At 44.9% G+C, this 13,419-nt stretch overlaps 1 protein-coding gene across 1 annotated transcript; it reads left to right on the top strand.

Moving 5' to 3' along the window:
- Positions 1 to 430: 430 nt before the first annotated feature.
- LOC144591847 (3 beta-hydroxysteroid dehydrogenase type 7-like) lies at positions 431 to 3,993 on the top strand. Its single transcript, XM_078395858.1, has 2 exons — positions 431 to 589; positions 2,711 to 3,993. Exons 1-2 carry the CDS (start codon positions 502 to 504, stop codon positions 3,115 to 3,117), a joined length of 495 nt encoding a protein of 164 aa, XP_078251984.1. The 5' UTR covers positions 431 to 501; the 3' UTR covers positions 3,118 to 3,993.
- Positions 3,994 to 13,419: the final 9,426 nt, after the last annotated feature.

Raw genomic sequence — 13,419 nt, 5'->3', positions numbered from 1 at the left:
CTCCCACACTCCAAAGATGTGCGGGTTTGTAGGTTAATTGGTTTCGGTAAAGATTGTAAATTGTCCCCAGTGTGTGTAGGATAGTGTTAGTGTGCAGGGATCGCTGGTCGGCGCGGACTCGGAGGGCCGAAGGGCCTGTCTCTAAACTAAATTCTAAAACTAAAACCCCTCTTTCTGCCCCCTTTCCCCCCTCTCTCTCCTCTCTCTCTCTCACTCTCCCCCACTTCTTTCCCCACCTCTCTCCTCTCTCTGTCACTCCTCCCCCTCTCCCCCCTCTCTCTCCCCCTCTCTCTCCCCCTCTATCCTCCTCTCTCTCCCTCCTCTCTCTCTCTCTCTCTCCCTCCTCTCTCTCCCCCCTCTCTCTCCCCCTCCCATTTCTTTCCCCACCCCTCTCTCTCTCTCTCTCTCTCTCTCTCTCCTGGGCAGACTGTGTCTGGACATTCCCTCAACACTTGCTCCCTCCGTCCGCTGGGCATTTACGGGGAGTGTTGCCCAGTTTTGATGGGACAGTTATCCTTCGCGAGGCGGTGCGGAGGGAGAATATTTCGATTGGGACCCCCCTCAATTCACACAGCTCGCGTATATGTGGGTAAGTAATGGGGGGGAGAGAGAGTGGGAGAGTGAAGAGAGGAAGAGAGGGAGAGAGGGAGAGAGGGAGAGAGGGAGAGAGGGAGAGGGAATCTTTAGATTCTGGAGTAGTTCCTGAGGACTGGAGGGTAGCTAATGTAACCCCACTTTTTAAAAAGGGAGGGAGAGAGAAAACAGGGAATTATAGACCAGTTAGCCTCACATCAGTAGTGGGGAAAATGCTAGTCAGTTATTAAAGATGTGATTGCATCACATTTGGAAAGTGGTGAAATCATCGGACAAAGTCAGCATGGATTTATGAAAGGCAAATCATGCCTGACGAATCTTATAGAATTTTTCGAGGATGTAACTAGTAGAGTGGATAAGGGCGAACCAGTCGATGTGTTATATCTGGACTTTCAGAAGGCCTTCGACAAGGTCCCACATGGAAGATTGGTGTACAAACTTAAAGCACACGGTATTGAGAGTTCAGTATTGAGGTGGATAGAAAATTGGTTGGCGGACAGAAAGCAAAGAGTAGGAATAAACGGGTCCTTTTCGGAATGACAGGCAGTGACTAGTGGGGTACCGCAAGGCTCAGTGCTGGGACCCCAGTTATTTACAGTGTATATTAATGATTTGGACGAGGGAATTGAATGCAACATCTCTAAGTTTGCGGATGACACGAAGCTGGGTGGCAGTGTTAGCTGCGAGGAGGATGCTAGGAGGCTGCAGAGTGACTTGGATAGATTAGGCGAGTGGGCAAATGCATGGCAGATGCAATATAATGTGGATAAATGTGAGGTTATCCACTTTGGCGGCAAGAACAGGAAAGCAGAGTATTACCTGAATGGTGACCGATTGGGAGAAGGGGAGATGCAACGTGACCTGGGTGTCATGGTGCACCAGTCATTGAAAGCAAGCATGCAGGTGCAGCAGGCAGTGAAGAAAGCGAATGGTATGTTGGCATTCATAGCAAGAGGATTTGAGTTTAGGAGCAGGGAGGTTCTGCTGCAGTTGTACAGGGCCTTGGTGAGACCGCACCTGGAGTATTGTGTGCAGTTTTGGTCTCCTAACCTGAGGAAAGACGTTCTTGCCTTAGAGGGAGTACAGAGAAGGTTCACCAGATTGATCCCTGGGATGGCGGGACTTTCATATGAGGAAAGACTGGATAGACTGGGCTTGTACTCGCTGGAATTTAGAAGACTGAGGGGGGATCTTATAGAAACATAAAATTCTTAAGGGGTTGGAGAGGCTAGATGCGGGAAGATTGTTCCCGATGTTGGGGGAGTCCAGAACCAGGGGTCACAGCTTAAGGATAAGGGGGAAGTCTTTTAGGACCGAGATGAGAAAACATTTCTTCACACAGAGAGTGGTGAGTCTGTGGAATTCTCTGCCACAGAAGGTAGTTGAGGCCAGTTCATTGGCTATATTTAAGAGGGAGTTAGATGTGGCCCTTTTTGCTAAAGGGATCAGGGGGTATGGAGAGAAGGCATGTACAGGCTACTGAGCTGGATGATCAGCCATGATCATATTGAATGGCGGTGCAGGCTCAAAGGGCCGAATGGCCTACTCCTGCACCTATTTTCTATGTTTCTATGTTTCTATGAGAGGGAGAGAGAGAGAGAGAGAGATGGGAGAGAGAGAATGGAGAGAATGGGGGAAGAGAGAGGGGGTAGAGAGAGAGGGGGTAGAGAGAGAGGGGGGAGAGAGAGGGGGGTAGAGAGAGAGGGGGGAGAGGAGGGGGGAATTTTGTACATCTGTCTCTCCCCATCTCCATCTCTCCCTTTCTCTTTCATTTCTCCCCAGTTCCCTCCCTCTCTGCTTTCTGAGTGAGTGGGAGATAGAGAGAGAGGGGGGAGAGAGAGAGAGAGAGAGAGAGAGGGGAGAGAGAGAGAGGGGGGGGGAAGAGGGGGGAGAGAGGGCATGATGGACCGAATTCTGCTCCTATCACTTATGAGCATGAACTTATTAGGCTTCATTTCAGACTTAGTTTTAGATGAACCAATTTATCCGTTTTCCCTCTGGCCTCCTTCCCTCGCTCCCTCCCTCCCCTCCCCTCCCTCCCCTCCCTCCCCTCCCTCCCCTCCCTCCCCTCCCTCCCCTCCCCTCCCCCCCCCCCCCCCCCCCGCCCCCGGCCTAGGTAACGTGGCTTGGATGCATCTCCTGGCCTCCAGGGCCTTGCGGAGGGACCCAGGCCTAGTCGGCGGTGAAGCCTACTTCTGCTACGACAGCTCTCCGGAGAGGAGCCACCTGGATTTGAACCTGGAGCTGTTGGGCCCGGCTGGCGTCCACGTGGTGGGCCTGAAGCGGCCCGTGCTGCCCTTCGGCCTGGTCTACCTCCTAGCCCTTCTGCTGGAGGCCCTGTCCTTCCTCCTGAGGCCCTTTTTCGCCTTCTATCCCATCCTCAACCGCTTCACCTTGGGTGCAGCCTCCACCCCCTTCACCGTACGCACTGACAAGGCCGAGAGGCACCTCGGCTACCGTCCGGCCTACACATGGGAAGAGGCCAGGGATCGCACTGCAGGCTGGCTGAAGGACCAGGCCTGATCCCCACCAGCTCCCACCTCCTGACGACAGAATTAGGCCATTCGGCCCTGTAGCGGCAACTTTAGTCTTCCCAATAAAGTCCCAAAGCTTACCGTTGACGAAGGAGGGGAGCGATATTTCTTGAGAGATCTTCACGACGTTGCAGTTTAGTTAGTCGTTTATTGAAGTAACAATACAAAACAAATTAGTATATCTCCCATCGTTTACTTTGGTTGTATCCTGTTACTGACTTGCTAAAAACTTAGCAGGCACCGAACGTAACTGCCGCATTACGTAGGTGCTGGCTGAATTATATTCATAATCTTACTCCTCCCAATCCATATATGTAAGCCTAGAACTCATCTCATGACAACCCCCTGGTGTCCAAAAATAATACAGCAGGATACAAAATAATATAATAATATGCTAATAAACACAAAATGGCTCCTATAGGCCCAACCAGTGCACTCCACCGTTCAATCACAGCTATTCTACCTCTCCTTCCCGACCCCATTCTCCCGCCTTCTCCCCTGACACCCGCACTGATCAATAAAGCAGTCCTTTGTCTTACTTGCAGTTGCTACACAAGCTTGAGCCCCACTCCTAGAGCCAATTCCTTTTAAATGACTCTTTAGAGACAGGTTACCTTTATCTTCGCTCACCGAGGATAGCTCTTGATCTATTCACTCCGGCTGAGCGAGCACTTACAGCTTATCGCTCACAAAGATAATTTCTTACAATGCGCTCCGGCAAAGATGTTTTTACCCTTTGTAGTGGCCAGCTTTATGCTTCATTATAAAGCCCCAAAGCTTACCGATTGACGAAGGAGTTCTTGACTCAAATAACAACAACAGAGAGATCTTCACGATGTTGTAGTTAGTTAGTCGTTTATTTGAAGTTGCAATAAAAACATATTGTCACTAACCTGTTTGTTTCTATGTCGTAAGGCTCGATTAGGGAGGCTGTTTGGGTGGAACTCAGAAATGAGAAAGGTTTAGCAACACTTATAGGGGTGTATTATAGACCGCCAAATAGGGAACGAGAATTGGAAGAGCAAATATGTAAGGAGATAGCAGATATTAGTAGTAAGCACAGAGTAGTGATTGTGGGTGATTTCAATTTTCCGTATATAGACTGGGATTCACATTCTGTTAAAGGACTGGATGGTTTGGAGTTTGTAAAATGTGTGCAGGATAGTTTTTTGCAGCAATACGTAGGGGTACCTACCAGAGAAGGGGCAGTGTTGGACCTCCTGTTGGGAAATGAGACGGGTCAGGTGACGGAGGTATGTGTTGAGGAGCACTTTGGGTCTAGTGATCACAATGCCATTAGTTTCAATATAATTATGGAGAAGGTCAAATCTGGACCAAGGGTTGAGATTTTGGATTGGAGAAAGGTTAATTTTGAGGAGATGAGAAAGGATTTAAAAGGAGTGAAATGGAACTTTTTGTTTTATGAAAAGGATATAATAGAGAAATGGAGGATATTTAAAGGTAAAATTTTGAGAGTACAGAGTCTTTATGTCCCTGTTCGGTGGAAAGGAAAGAATAATAATTTGAAAGAGCCGTGGTTTTCCAGGGAAATTGGACACTTGGTTCGGAAAAAGAGGGAGATATACAATAAATATAAGCGGCAGGGAGTAAATGAGGTTCTTGAGGAATATAAAGAATGTAAAAGGAATCTTAAGAAGGAAATTAGAAAAGCGAAAAAAAGATATGAGGCTGCTTTGGCAAGTAATGTAAAAGTAAACCCCAAGGGGTTCTACAGATATGTCAATAGCAAAAGGATAGCGAGGGATAAAATTGGTCCATTAGAGAGTCAGAGTGGACAGCTATGTGCTGAGCCGGAAGAAATGGGGGAGATATTAAACAATTTCTTTTCTTCGGTATTCACCGAGGAGAAGGATATTGAATTATGTGAGGTAAGCGAAACAAGTAGAGTAGTGATGGAAATTATGAGGATTAAAGAAGAGGAGGTATGGACACTTTTGAAAAATATAAAAGTGGATAAGTCTCCAGGTCCTGATAGAATATTCCCTAGGACATTGAGGGAAGTTAGTGCAGAAATAGCAGGGGCTATGACGGAAATATTTCAAACGTCATTAGAAACGGGGATGGTGCCGGAAGATTGGCGCATTGCGCATGTTGTGCCTTTGTTTAAAAAAGGTTCTAAAAGTAAACCTAGCAATTATAGACCTGTTAGTTTGACGTCTGTGGTGGGAAAATTAATGGAAAAGTTACTTAGGGACAATATATATAATTATTTGGATAAACAAGGCCTGATTAGAAACAGTCAACATGGATTTGTGCCTGGAAGGTCATGTTTGACTAATCTTCTTGAATTTTTTGAAGAGGTTACCAGGGAAATTGATAAGGGCAAGGCTGTGGATGTTGTCTATATGGACTTCAGTAAGGCATTTGACAAGGTTCCACATGGAAGGTTGATTAAGAAGGTTAAATCGTTGGGTATTAATAGTGAGGTTGCAAGATGGATTCAACAATGGCTGAATGGGAGATACCAGAGGGTAATGGTTGACAATTGTATGTCAGGTTGGAGGCCAGTGTCTAGTGGAGTACCCCAAGGATCTGTGTTGGGTCCACTGTTGTTTGTCATTTACATTTATGATCTGGATGATGGTGTGGCAAATTGGATTAGTAAATATGCAGATGATACTAAGATAGGTGGTGTAGTTAATAATGAAGTAGAGTTTCAAAGTCTACAGAGAGACTTGGGCCTTTTGGAAGGGTGGGCTGAAAGATGGCAGATGGAGTTTAATGCTGATAAGTGTGAGGTGCTGCATTTTGGTAGGACAAATCAAAATAGGATGTACAGGGTAAATGGTAGGGAATTGAGGAATGCAGTGGAACAGAGGGATCTGGGAATAACTGCATTGTTCCCTGAAGGTGGAATCTCATGTGGATAGGGTGGTGAAGAAGGCATTTGGTATGCTCGCCTTTATAAATCAGAGCATCGAATATAGAAGTTGGGATGTAATGTTAAAATTGTATAGGGCATTGGTGAGGCCGGATCTGGAGTATGGTGTGCAGTTCTGGTCGCCAAATTATAGGAAGGATGTCGACAAAATGGAGAGGGTACAGAGGAGATTTACTAGAATGTTGCCTGGGTTTCAGCACTTAAGCTACAGAGAGAGGTTGAACAGGTTGGGTCTTTATTCTTTGGAGCGTAGAAGGTTGAGGGGGGACTTGATAGAGGTTTTTAAAATTTTAAGAGGGACGGACAGAGTTGACGTGGGTAGGCTTTTCCCTTTGAGAGTGGGGAAGATTCCAACAAGGGGACATAGCTTCAGAATTGAGGGACAAAAGTTTAGGGGTAACATGAGGGGTAACTTCTTTACTCAGAGGGTGGTGGCTGTATGGAATGGGCTTCCAGTGGAAGTGGTGGAGGCAGGCTCGATTTTATTATTTAAGAGTAAATTGGATAGGTATATGGATAAGAGGGGATTAGAGGGTTATGGTCTGAGAGCAGGTAGATGAGACTAGGTCAGAGAGAGTGGTCGGCGTGGACTGGTAGGGCCGAACGGGCCTGTTTCCGTGCTGTAGTTGTTATATGGTTATATGGTTAGAACTTAGTTTCTCACCGATACTCCTTTGTATCCTGTTACACTCGCTAATACCTTATTATCTTAGCAGGCTTCCATCGTATCGCTACTAAACCTTATGTCAGCAGCTCCTGTTGTCACACTGAAGCATTCCGTCAGCACTGAGCAAGTTATACTCATAATCTGGCCTCGCCCATGGCACCTCCCAGTCCATATACGTAAACGCCAACATTCATCTCAGGACAAACCCCTGGTGGCCGGAAATAATACAGCAGGATACAAAGTAATATAATAATATGCAAAATAACTAATAAACACAAAATGGCTCCAACAGGAGGGAAGGGGAGAGGAGAGGAGAGGATTTAAGATTATTGCCTCACCACTCTCTCGGACATTGCCCCAACCAGTCACGTAATATGTAGGGCCACAGTTGAACCGGTACTGAGAGCTGGGCAAGCAGGTGTGTGAATGCCATTGGATTTTGCAACCGCAGGAGAGCAATTTTGAACCCTTGCTCTGCATCCACAAAGCTCTCGTGTCTCATCACGGACAAAACTCTTGCTGAAGCCTCATGTCCGTTAAATGCGTTCTGCTGGTAACGGCCAAAATACAGGACGTAGGAAGTGGCTTTGGCACTGTGGGAGAGAGTGAGAGAGAGGGGAGGAAAGGAGATGGGAGCAGACGAGATGGGAGCAGGGAAGAGAGGAGATGGGAGCAGAGGAGAGAGGAGAGGAGAGAGGGGAGAGGAGAGGAGAGAGGGGAGAGGAGAGGAGAGGAATGAGTGAGGCTTCCTCTGTACACCCCGGTGCGTCCCGTCACACACGCTCTCTCCCTCTCGCTCTCTCCCCCTGTCCCCCTCTCCCTCACTCCCTCTCTCCCCCTATCTCCCTCCATACCTTCAAGGTCTGCAGAAGAGGCGGCAGGTGAAGGAGTGAGTGCGGGGATTGGCTGGGAAGGTAATCTCTTGGAGTTTTTTCAGCTCAAAGGGAGCGGCCTGTCGGGGAGTGTATAAATATTTGAAATAACTATTATTTACATTATGCTTATTGTAAAAATGTGTAGATTATTTGCCAAAATAGCAATATGATCGTGTTTCTGGAGTTGTGGAGTCGCTGCAGAGCATTGAATATCTGTATTTCCCCAGAGGTTATCACCCCAGAGACACAGAGAGCTCAGCTGGATGGGTAAGGGATGGACACGTAGGTGAGTGCGGTCCAAAGTCTCAGAGTCCACCGTCTAATGGAACTGATGGTCACGAGTGGAGGATGGTCTTCAAAGTTTAGAGATGCATTCATCTGAAGGAGTTCAAATTGGGAATAGATGGGCTTTTTCTGAAACAATTGCACTATGTCCCACATGGAGCATTGCATCCCAGGTGGCAGTATATTAAAGAAATCACTCACTGTGGTCCATGTTGTAAACAGATTGGGTCTGTCATGCAGAGGGCAGTGGATACTGATGTGATTGGATATTCTGAACATAATTTCAAAGTCTGATGGCACAAAACTTGCAAGTGAGCAGTGAATAAATAAGCAAATAGCAGGACAGACAAAGGAGAGTCAGTAGATGTTGTTTACCTAGATTTTCAGAAAGCCTTTGATGAGGTACCTCACATGATGCTGCTGAGGAAGATGAATGCCCACGGTATCAAAGGCAGATATACTAGCATGGATAGCAGGTTGGCTGAATGTCAGAAGACAAAGAGTGGCAACAAAGGGGGCTTTAACTGGTTGGTTGCCAGTGACTAGTGGAGTTCCGCAAGGGTCAGTGCTGGGGCCGCTACTCTTCAGGTTGTGTATTAATGATTTGGACAAGGGGAATGAAGGCTTTGTGGCCAAATTTGCAGATGATACAAAAATAGGTGGAGGGGCAGGTAGTGTGGAGAAAGCAGAGACTCTGCAGAAGGACCTGGACAGGTTGGGAGAGTGGACAGGGAAGTGGCAGATGGAATATAATGTAGCAAAATGTGGAGTCATGCAATTTGGTAGTAAGAATAAAGGCGTAGACTATTTTCTAAATGGGGTGAGAATCCAGAAATCGGAGGTGCAAAGGGACTTGGGAGTGCTGGTGCAGGATTCCTAAAATGTTAATCAGCAAGTCAAATTGCTAGTAAAGAAAGCAAACACAATGCTCGCATTTATTTCAAGTGGGCTTGTATACAAAAACAGGGATGTAATGCTGAGGCTCTATAAGGAGCTAGTCAGGGCGCATTTGGAATATTGTGAGCAATTTTGGGCACCATATCTGAGGAAGGATGTGTTGGCTCTGGAGAAAGTCCGGAGGAGGTTACAAGAATGATCCCAGGCATGAGTAGGTTAACATATGATGAGCGTTTGTCGGCACTGGGCCTGTATTCGCTGGAGTTTCGAAGAATAAGGGGGTCCTCTTTGAAACATAAAGAATAATGAAACGCTTGGATAGAGTGGATGTGGAGAGGATGTTTCCACTAGTGGGAGAGTCTAGGACTAGAGCTCATAGCCTCAGAATTAAAGGACGCACTTTTAGGAAGGAGATGAGGAGGAAATTTCTTTAGTCAGAGGGTGGTGAATATGTGGAATTCTTTGCCAGAGAATGCTGTGGAGGACGTGTCTGGATATTTTTAAGGCTGAGATAGATAGATTCTTGATTAGTACGGGTGTCAGAGGTTATGGGGGGAAGGCAGGAAAATGGGAATCGGAGGGAGAGATAGATCAGCCATGTTTGAATGGCAGAGTAGATTTGATGGCGCGAATGGCCAAATTCTGCTCCTATCACTAATGACCTCTGAATAAGATTGAAATGGACACCAGGAGGACTGAATGGTGAAATGGAAAGAAATGTGGCAGATGCAGTTTTGCTAGAAATATTTGAAAGTGCCAATATGAGCTAAATGGGTGATTTTAAAACAGACAATTCTGGAACAGAGAATCTCAATTATTGGCACTTGATTTTTTTAAGATGGTGGCAAAAGAAATACAGAACCTCTGCAGAATCATTTGTTTTTTTGAACAACATGATTTTGTTTTAAAAGAGAAAAAAGGGTAAAAACAAGCACAGATCCCGGTAACTGGAAATGATGCAATGAACAAAGGAGAGGAAAATAAACAGGGAGCCAGCAGTAGTTTGTGATTCCCCAACCCACAGTCCAACTGCAACCCTGAATCCTCCGCATTGCCTCATCTGGTCTCTTACACAATAGGATTCTGGGAAGTGAGGTGACTGCCCCATGAAGCCTAGTCGGTGGGATGCACACCCCCAGCTAATGAACAATCTCCAAACAGCATCACCCAACATTTATCAGTTTAAAATACAAACTTCTGCAGATGCACCATAAAAAGCATACTGAGGGGTTGCATCATAGCTTGGTATGGGATCAGCTCTGCCCAAGACCACAAGAAATTGCAGAGAATTGTAGATGTACTCCAGTCCACCAAGCAGACCAGACTTCCCTCCATTGACTCCATCAACACTCCACGCTGCTGCAGGAACACAGCATAACATAATCAAAGATGTCCCACCCCAGTCATTCCGTCTTCTCCTTGCTCCAGTCTAGCAGAAGATTCAGAAGCTTGAAAGCGCTCACCACCAGACTCAAGGGCAGCTTCTTCCCTTCTGTTTTCAGGCTACTGCATGGTCCTTTCATAAGCCAGGATACTGTTTGATTCACCTCGACCTCATTGCAGACATTGGACTTTGTGGAACTGATGCACTACAATGCTGAGGACAATATTCTGCACTCTGCATCTTCCCCTTTGCTCCACCCATTGTACCAGAGTTTGACTTGATTGCTGATATTTAGTATTATCTGATCAGTTTGGATAGAATGCAAACAAAAGCTTTTCATCATACCTCAGTACACGTGACAATAATAATAAACCTGAAAAAAACATACTAGACGAATTAAACTATCTTAGAATGTGCATTTTCATTAAAATCGTTTGGGATACATTTTTTCTCTGTTATATTTTTTTTAATGGCTGTTATGGTCAAATATAGCCGTAACAACAATTTTGTGCTTGATTTGTGTTGGCCCAATTAATCTATAGAACATTTTACCTTTACTACCTCCACTAAAGTAACATAGTTATATCTATTACTACAGTGTGGGAGAATCAGTGCTCAGCAGGTTTTAAATGAAATGTTTCACTGATGTCATAATTTAACATTTTACTTACTCCTACAAATTTTGCATTAAACCAAACAATATCTATTTGGATCCAAACTTCCAGTGAGGATTGTTTTGTTGGAAGCAGATAAGTAGTTGATTGATAAACAACTGTTTACACCCGTCTCACAGAGGTACAGGCAAACAAGGAGTAGGCCACTCGGCCCCTCGAGCATGATCTGCCATTTAATATGATTAGGACTGATCTGATTATATGCTCATCTCCACAATCCTGCAGTCCTGTGGTAAACTACCTATCTCTACCTTAAAATGTTCAAACACTCTTCCAACATCATTCTTTGTGGGAGAGTTCCAAAGACTCATGACCCTTGACTCATGAGAAAGATTTGGCCACATCTCTGTCACAAAAAGTGACTATCTTTAAATAATGGTCCTTGCTTCCCGATTCGGCCACAGTTGGAATGATCGACCCCACATTCTCCCTTTTCAGATCCGATTGATCATATATATTTCAATCAGGTCACCTCTAATGGTCTTTTCTTAAATAATAAAAGACCATTTAAAAAACTGCTCGATTAAGCTTTCTATTAAATCCACTTGGAAATAATATAAAATTAGCCCAAGTCCTTAACAGCTCTTTCTAAATGTTCCTTAATTTTATATGAAAATTCTTTAACTTTATTTTTCACTTACATAATAAATAATTAGCAAAAGCAGCCACATAATAACTATTGAGATGATTTAAAGTACGGGCACATTTAAACATCATCTATTTATTGAAGAAATGCAACAAAACTTGCAATACAGTCACAAATCAAATGTTTAGCACGTGACAAAGGCTGAATTTCTACCTTGTTATTTTAATATTAAACTTGCTTGAAAACTAGTAGCTGAACAGCTATAACATACAACAATATAAAATAAATTTAGAAGAATCCGCAATTGTTAAGGAAATATCCACCCAGCATAGTCTACTGCAGTTCAAGTACTTTTATTTCTCTTAGAAAATGGCAAATTTGCTCAGGCTGGGAGAAGTAGTTATTGCCCAGAATAATGCATGCGTTTGACAACAATCCCATCTTGACAGCTCACAGTACATTGGATGGATGGATACATCTCCCCTCACATCTCAACGTCTTGGTTGTCTAGGACGAGGTCCATGAGGACGTGGACCAGGTGCACCAGATCTCTGTTGCCCTGGTTGGCGGGGTGATTGCCTTGGGTTCGGTGGTTTTGTTACTACCATTCGTGGAGGATGTGGTGCCAGCGTCATTTCCTTTCCATGTCTTCCATTGGTGGCAGTGGGCTGTTTCTCAATCACCTTTTTACTCGTGTCTGGTCCTTTAGATACAAAAGAAAGTAAATTTGTCTTTATCTCAAAAAGGTTTCAATAGATTGAATATAATACATGATAGCAAATTAGCAGATTGGAGGGAATAGATTGAAGCCCTTTTAATAGTAAGAGCATCAAAAGTCGTGGGGAGAAGGCAGGAGAATGGGATTGAGTGGGATAAACAGATGATCGAATGGCAGAGCAGAAACGATGGGCCAAATGGCCTAATTCTGCTCCTAGTCATAGTCATAGTCATACAGTGTGGAAACAGGCCCTTCAGCCCAACTTGCCCACACTGACCAATATGTCCCATTTACACTAGTCCCACCTGCCTGCGTTTGGCCCATGTTTCTTTAACATTGCTATACTACCTGCCTTGGCTACCTGCTCCATCTGCTCATTCCATATACCCTCTGTGTGAAAAAGTTACCCCTCAAGTTCCTATTAAATCTTCCCCCCTCACCTTAAACCTGTCCTCTGGTTCTTGATTCCCCAACTCTGGGCAAGAGATTCTGTGCGCCTACCCAATCTATTCCTCCCATGATTTTGTACACTTCTTTAAGATCACCCCTCATATTCCTGCACTTCAAGGAGTCCCAGTCTACTCAACCTCTCCCTATAGCTCAGACCCTCAAGTCGTGACAACCTCCTCGTAAATCTTCTCTGCACCCTTTCCAGCTTGACAACATCTAATAACTTCCTACAACATGGTGCCCAGAACTGAAGATAATACTCCAATGCGGCCTCACCAACTCCGTCTTATATAACTGCATCATGACCTCCCAACTTCTATACATAATACTCTGACTGATGAAGGCCAATGTGCCAAATCTTCGTGCCAATATCCTATTTGACCACCTATGGTGCTACTTTCAACGAACTATGTGCCTGCATCCCTAGATCCCTCTGCTCTACAACAATACCCAGAGCCCTACCATTCACTGTGCAGGTCCTGCCCATGCTAGTCTTCCCAAAATGCAACACCTCACATGTCTCTGTATTAAATTCCATCAACCATTCCTCAGCCTAACTGATCAAGATCTTGCTGCACTTTTGCCAACCATCACTATCTACAATACCATGCACTTTGGTGTCAATTTAGTGACATATGTCTTATGATCTTATGAATAGCCTAAATAAATTACCATTATACAAAGAGAAGGAGTACAAGGAACAAACCAACTGAATTGACAGTGCAATTCCAATCTGCAGGTTTCAGGCTGATATTTATTCATGAGACCTCTGCAAAAGGGTCAAATCATGGACTTGAGCATGTGGTCTATGTGAGGAAAGTATTAGAGGGCAGGAATCTCCTGACATGAGGTT

The sequence above is a fragment of the Rhinoraja longicauda genome, unplaced genomic scaffold, assembly GCF_053455715.1.
Source record: "Rhinoraja longicauda isolate Sanriku21f unplaced genomic scaffold, sRhiLon1.1 Scf002319, whole genome shotgun sequence".
NCBI classification, from domain to species: domain Eukaryota; kingdom Metazoa; phylum Chordata; class Chondrichthyes; order Rajiformes; family Arhynchobatidae; genus Rhinoraja; species Rhinoraja longicauda.
The sequence above is the reverse complement of the archived record's forward strand: the minus strand, read 5'-3'. Positions and strand labels throughout refer to the sequence as shown.

Coding starts and splice junctions, on each gene's coding strand:
- LOC144591847 (XM_078395858.1), top strand. CDS start 502: ATGGGACAGTTATCCTTCGCGAGGCGGTGCGGAGGGAGAATATTTCGA. Junction 590..2,710: donor CACAGCTCGCGTATATGTGG/GTAAGTAATGGG, acceptor CCCCCGGCCTAG/GTAACGTGGCTTGGATGCAT.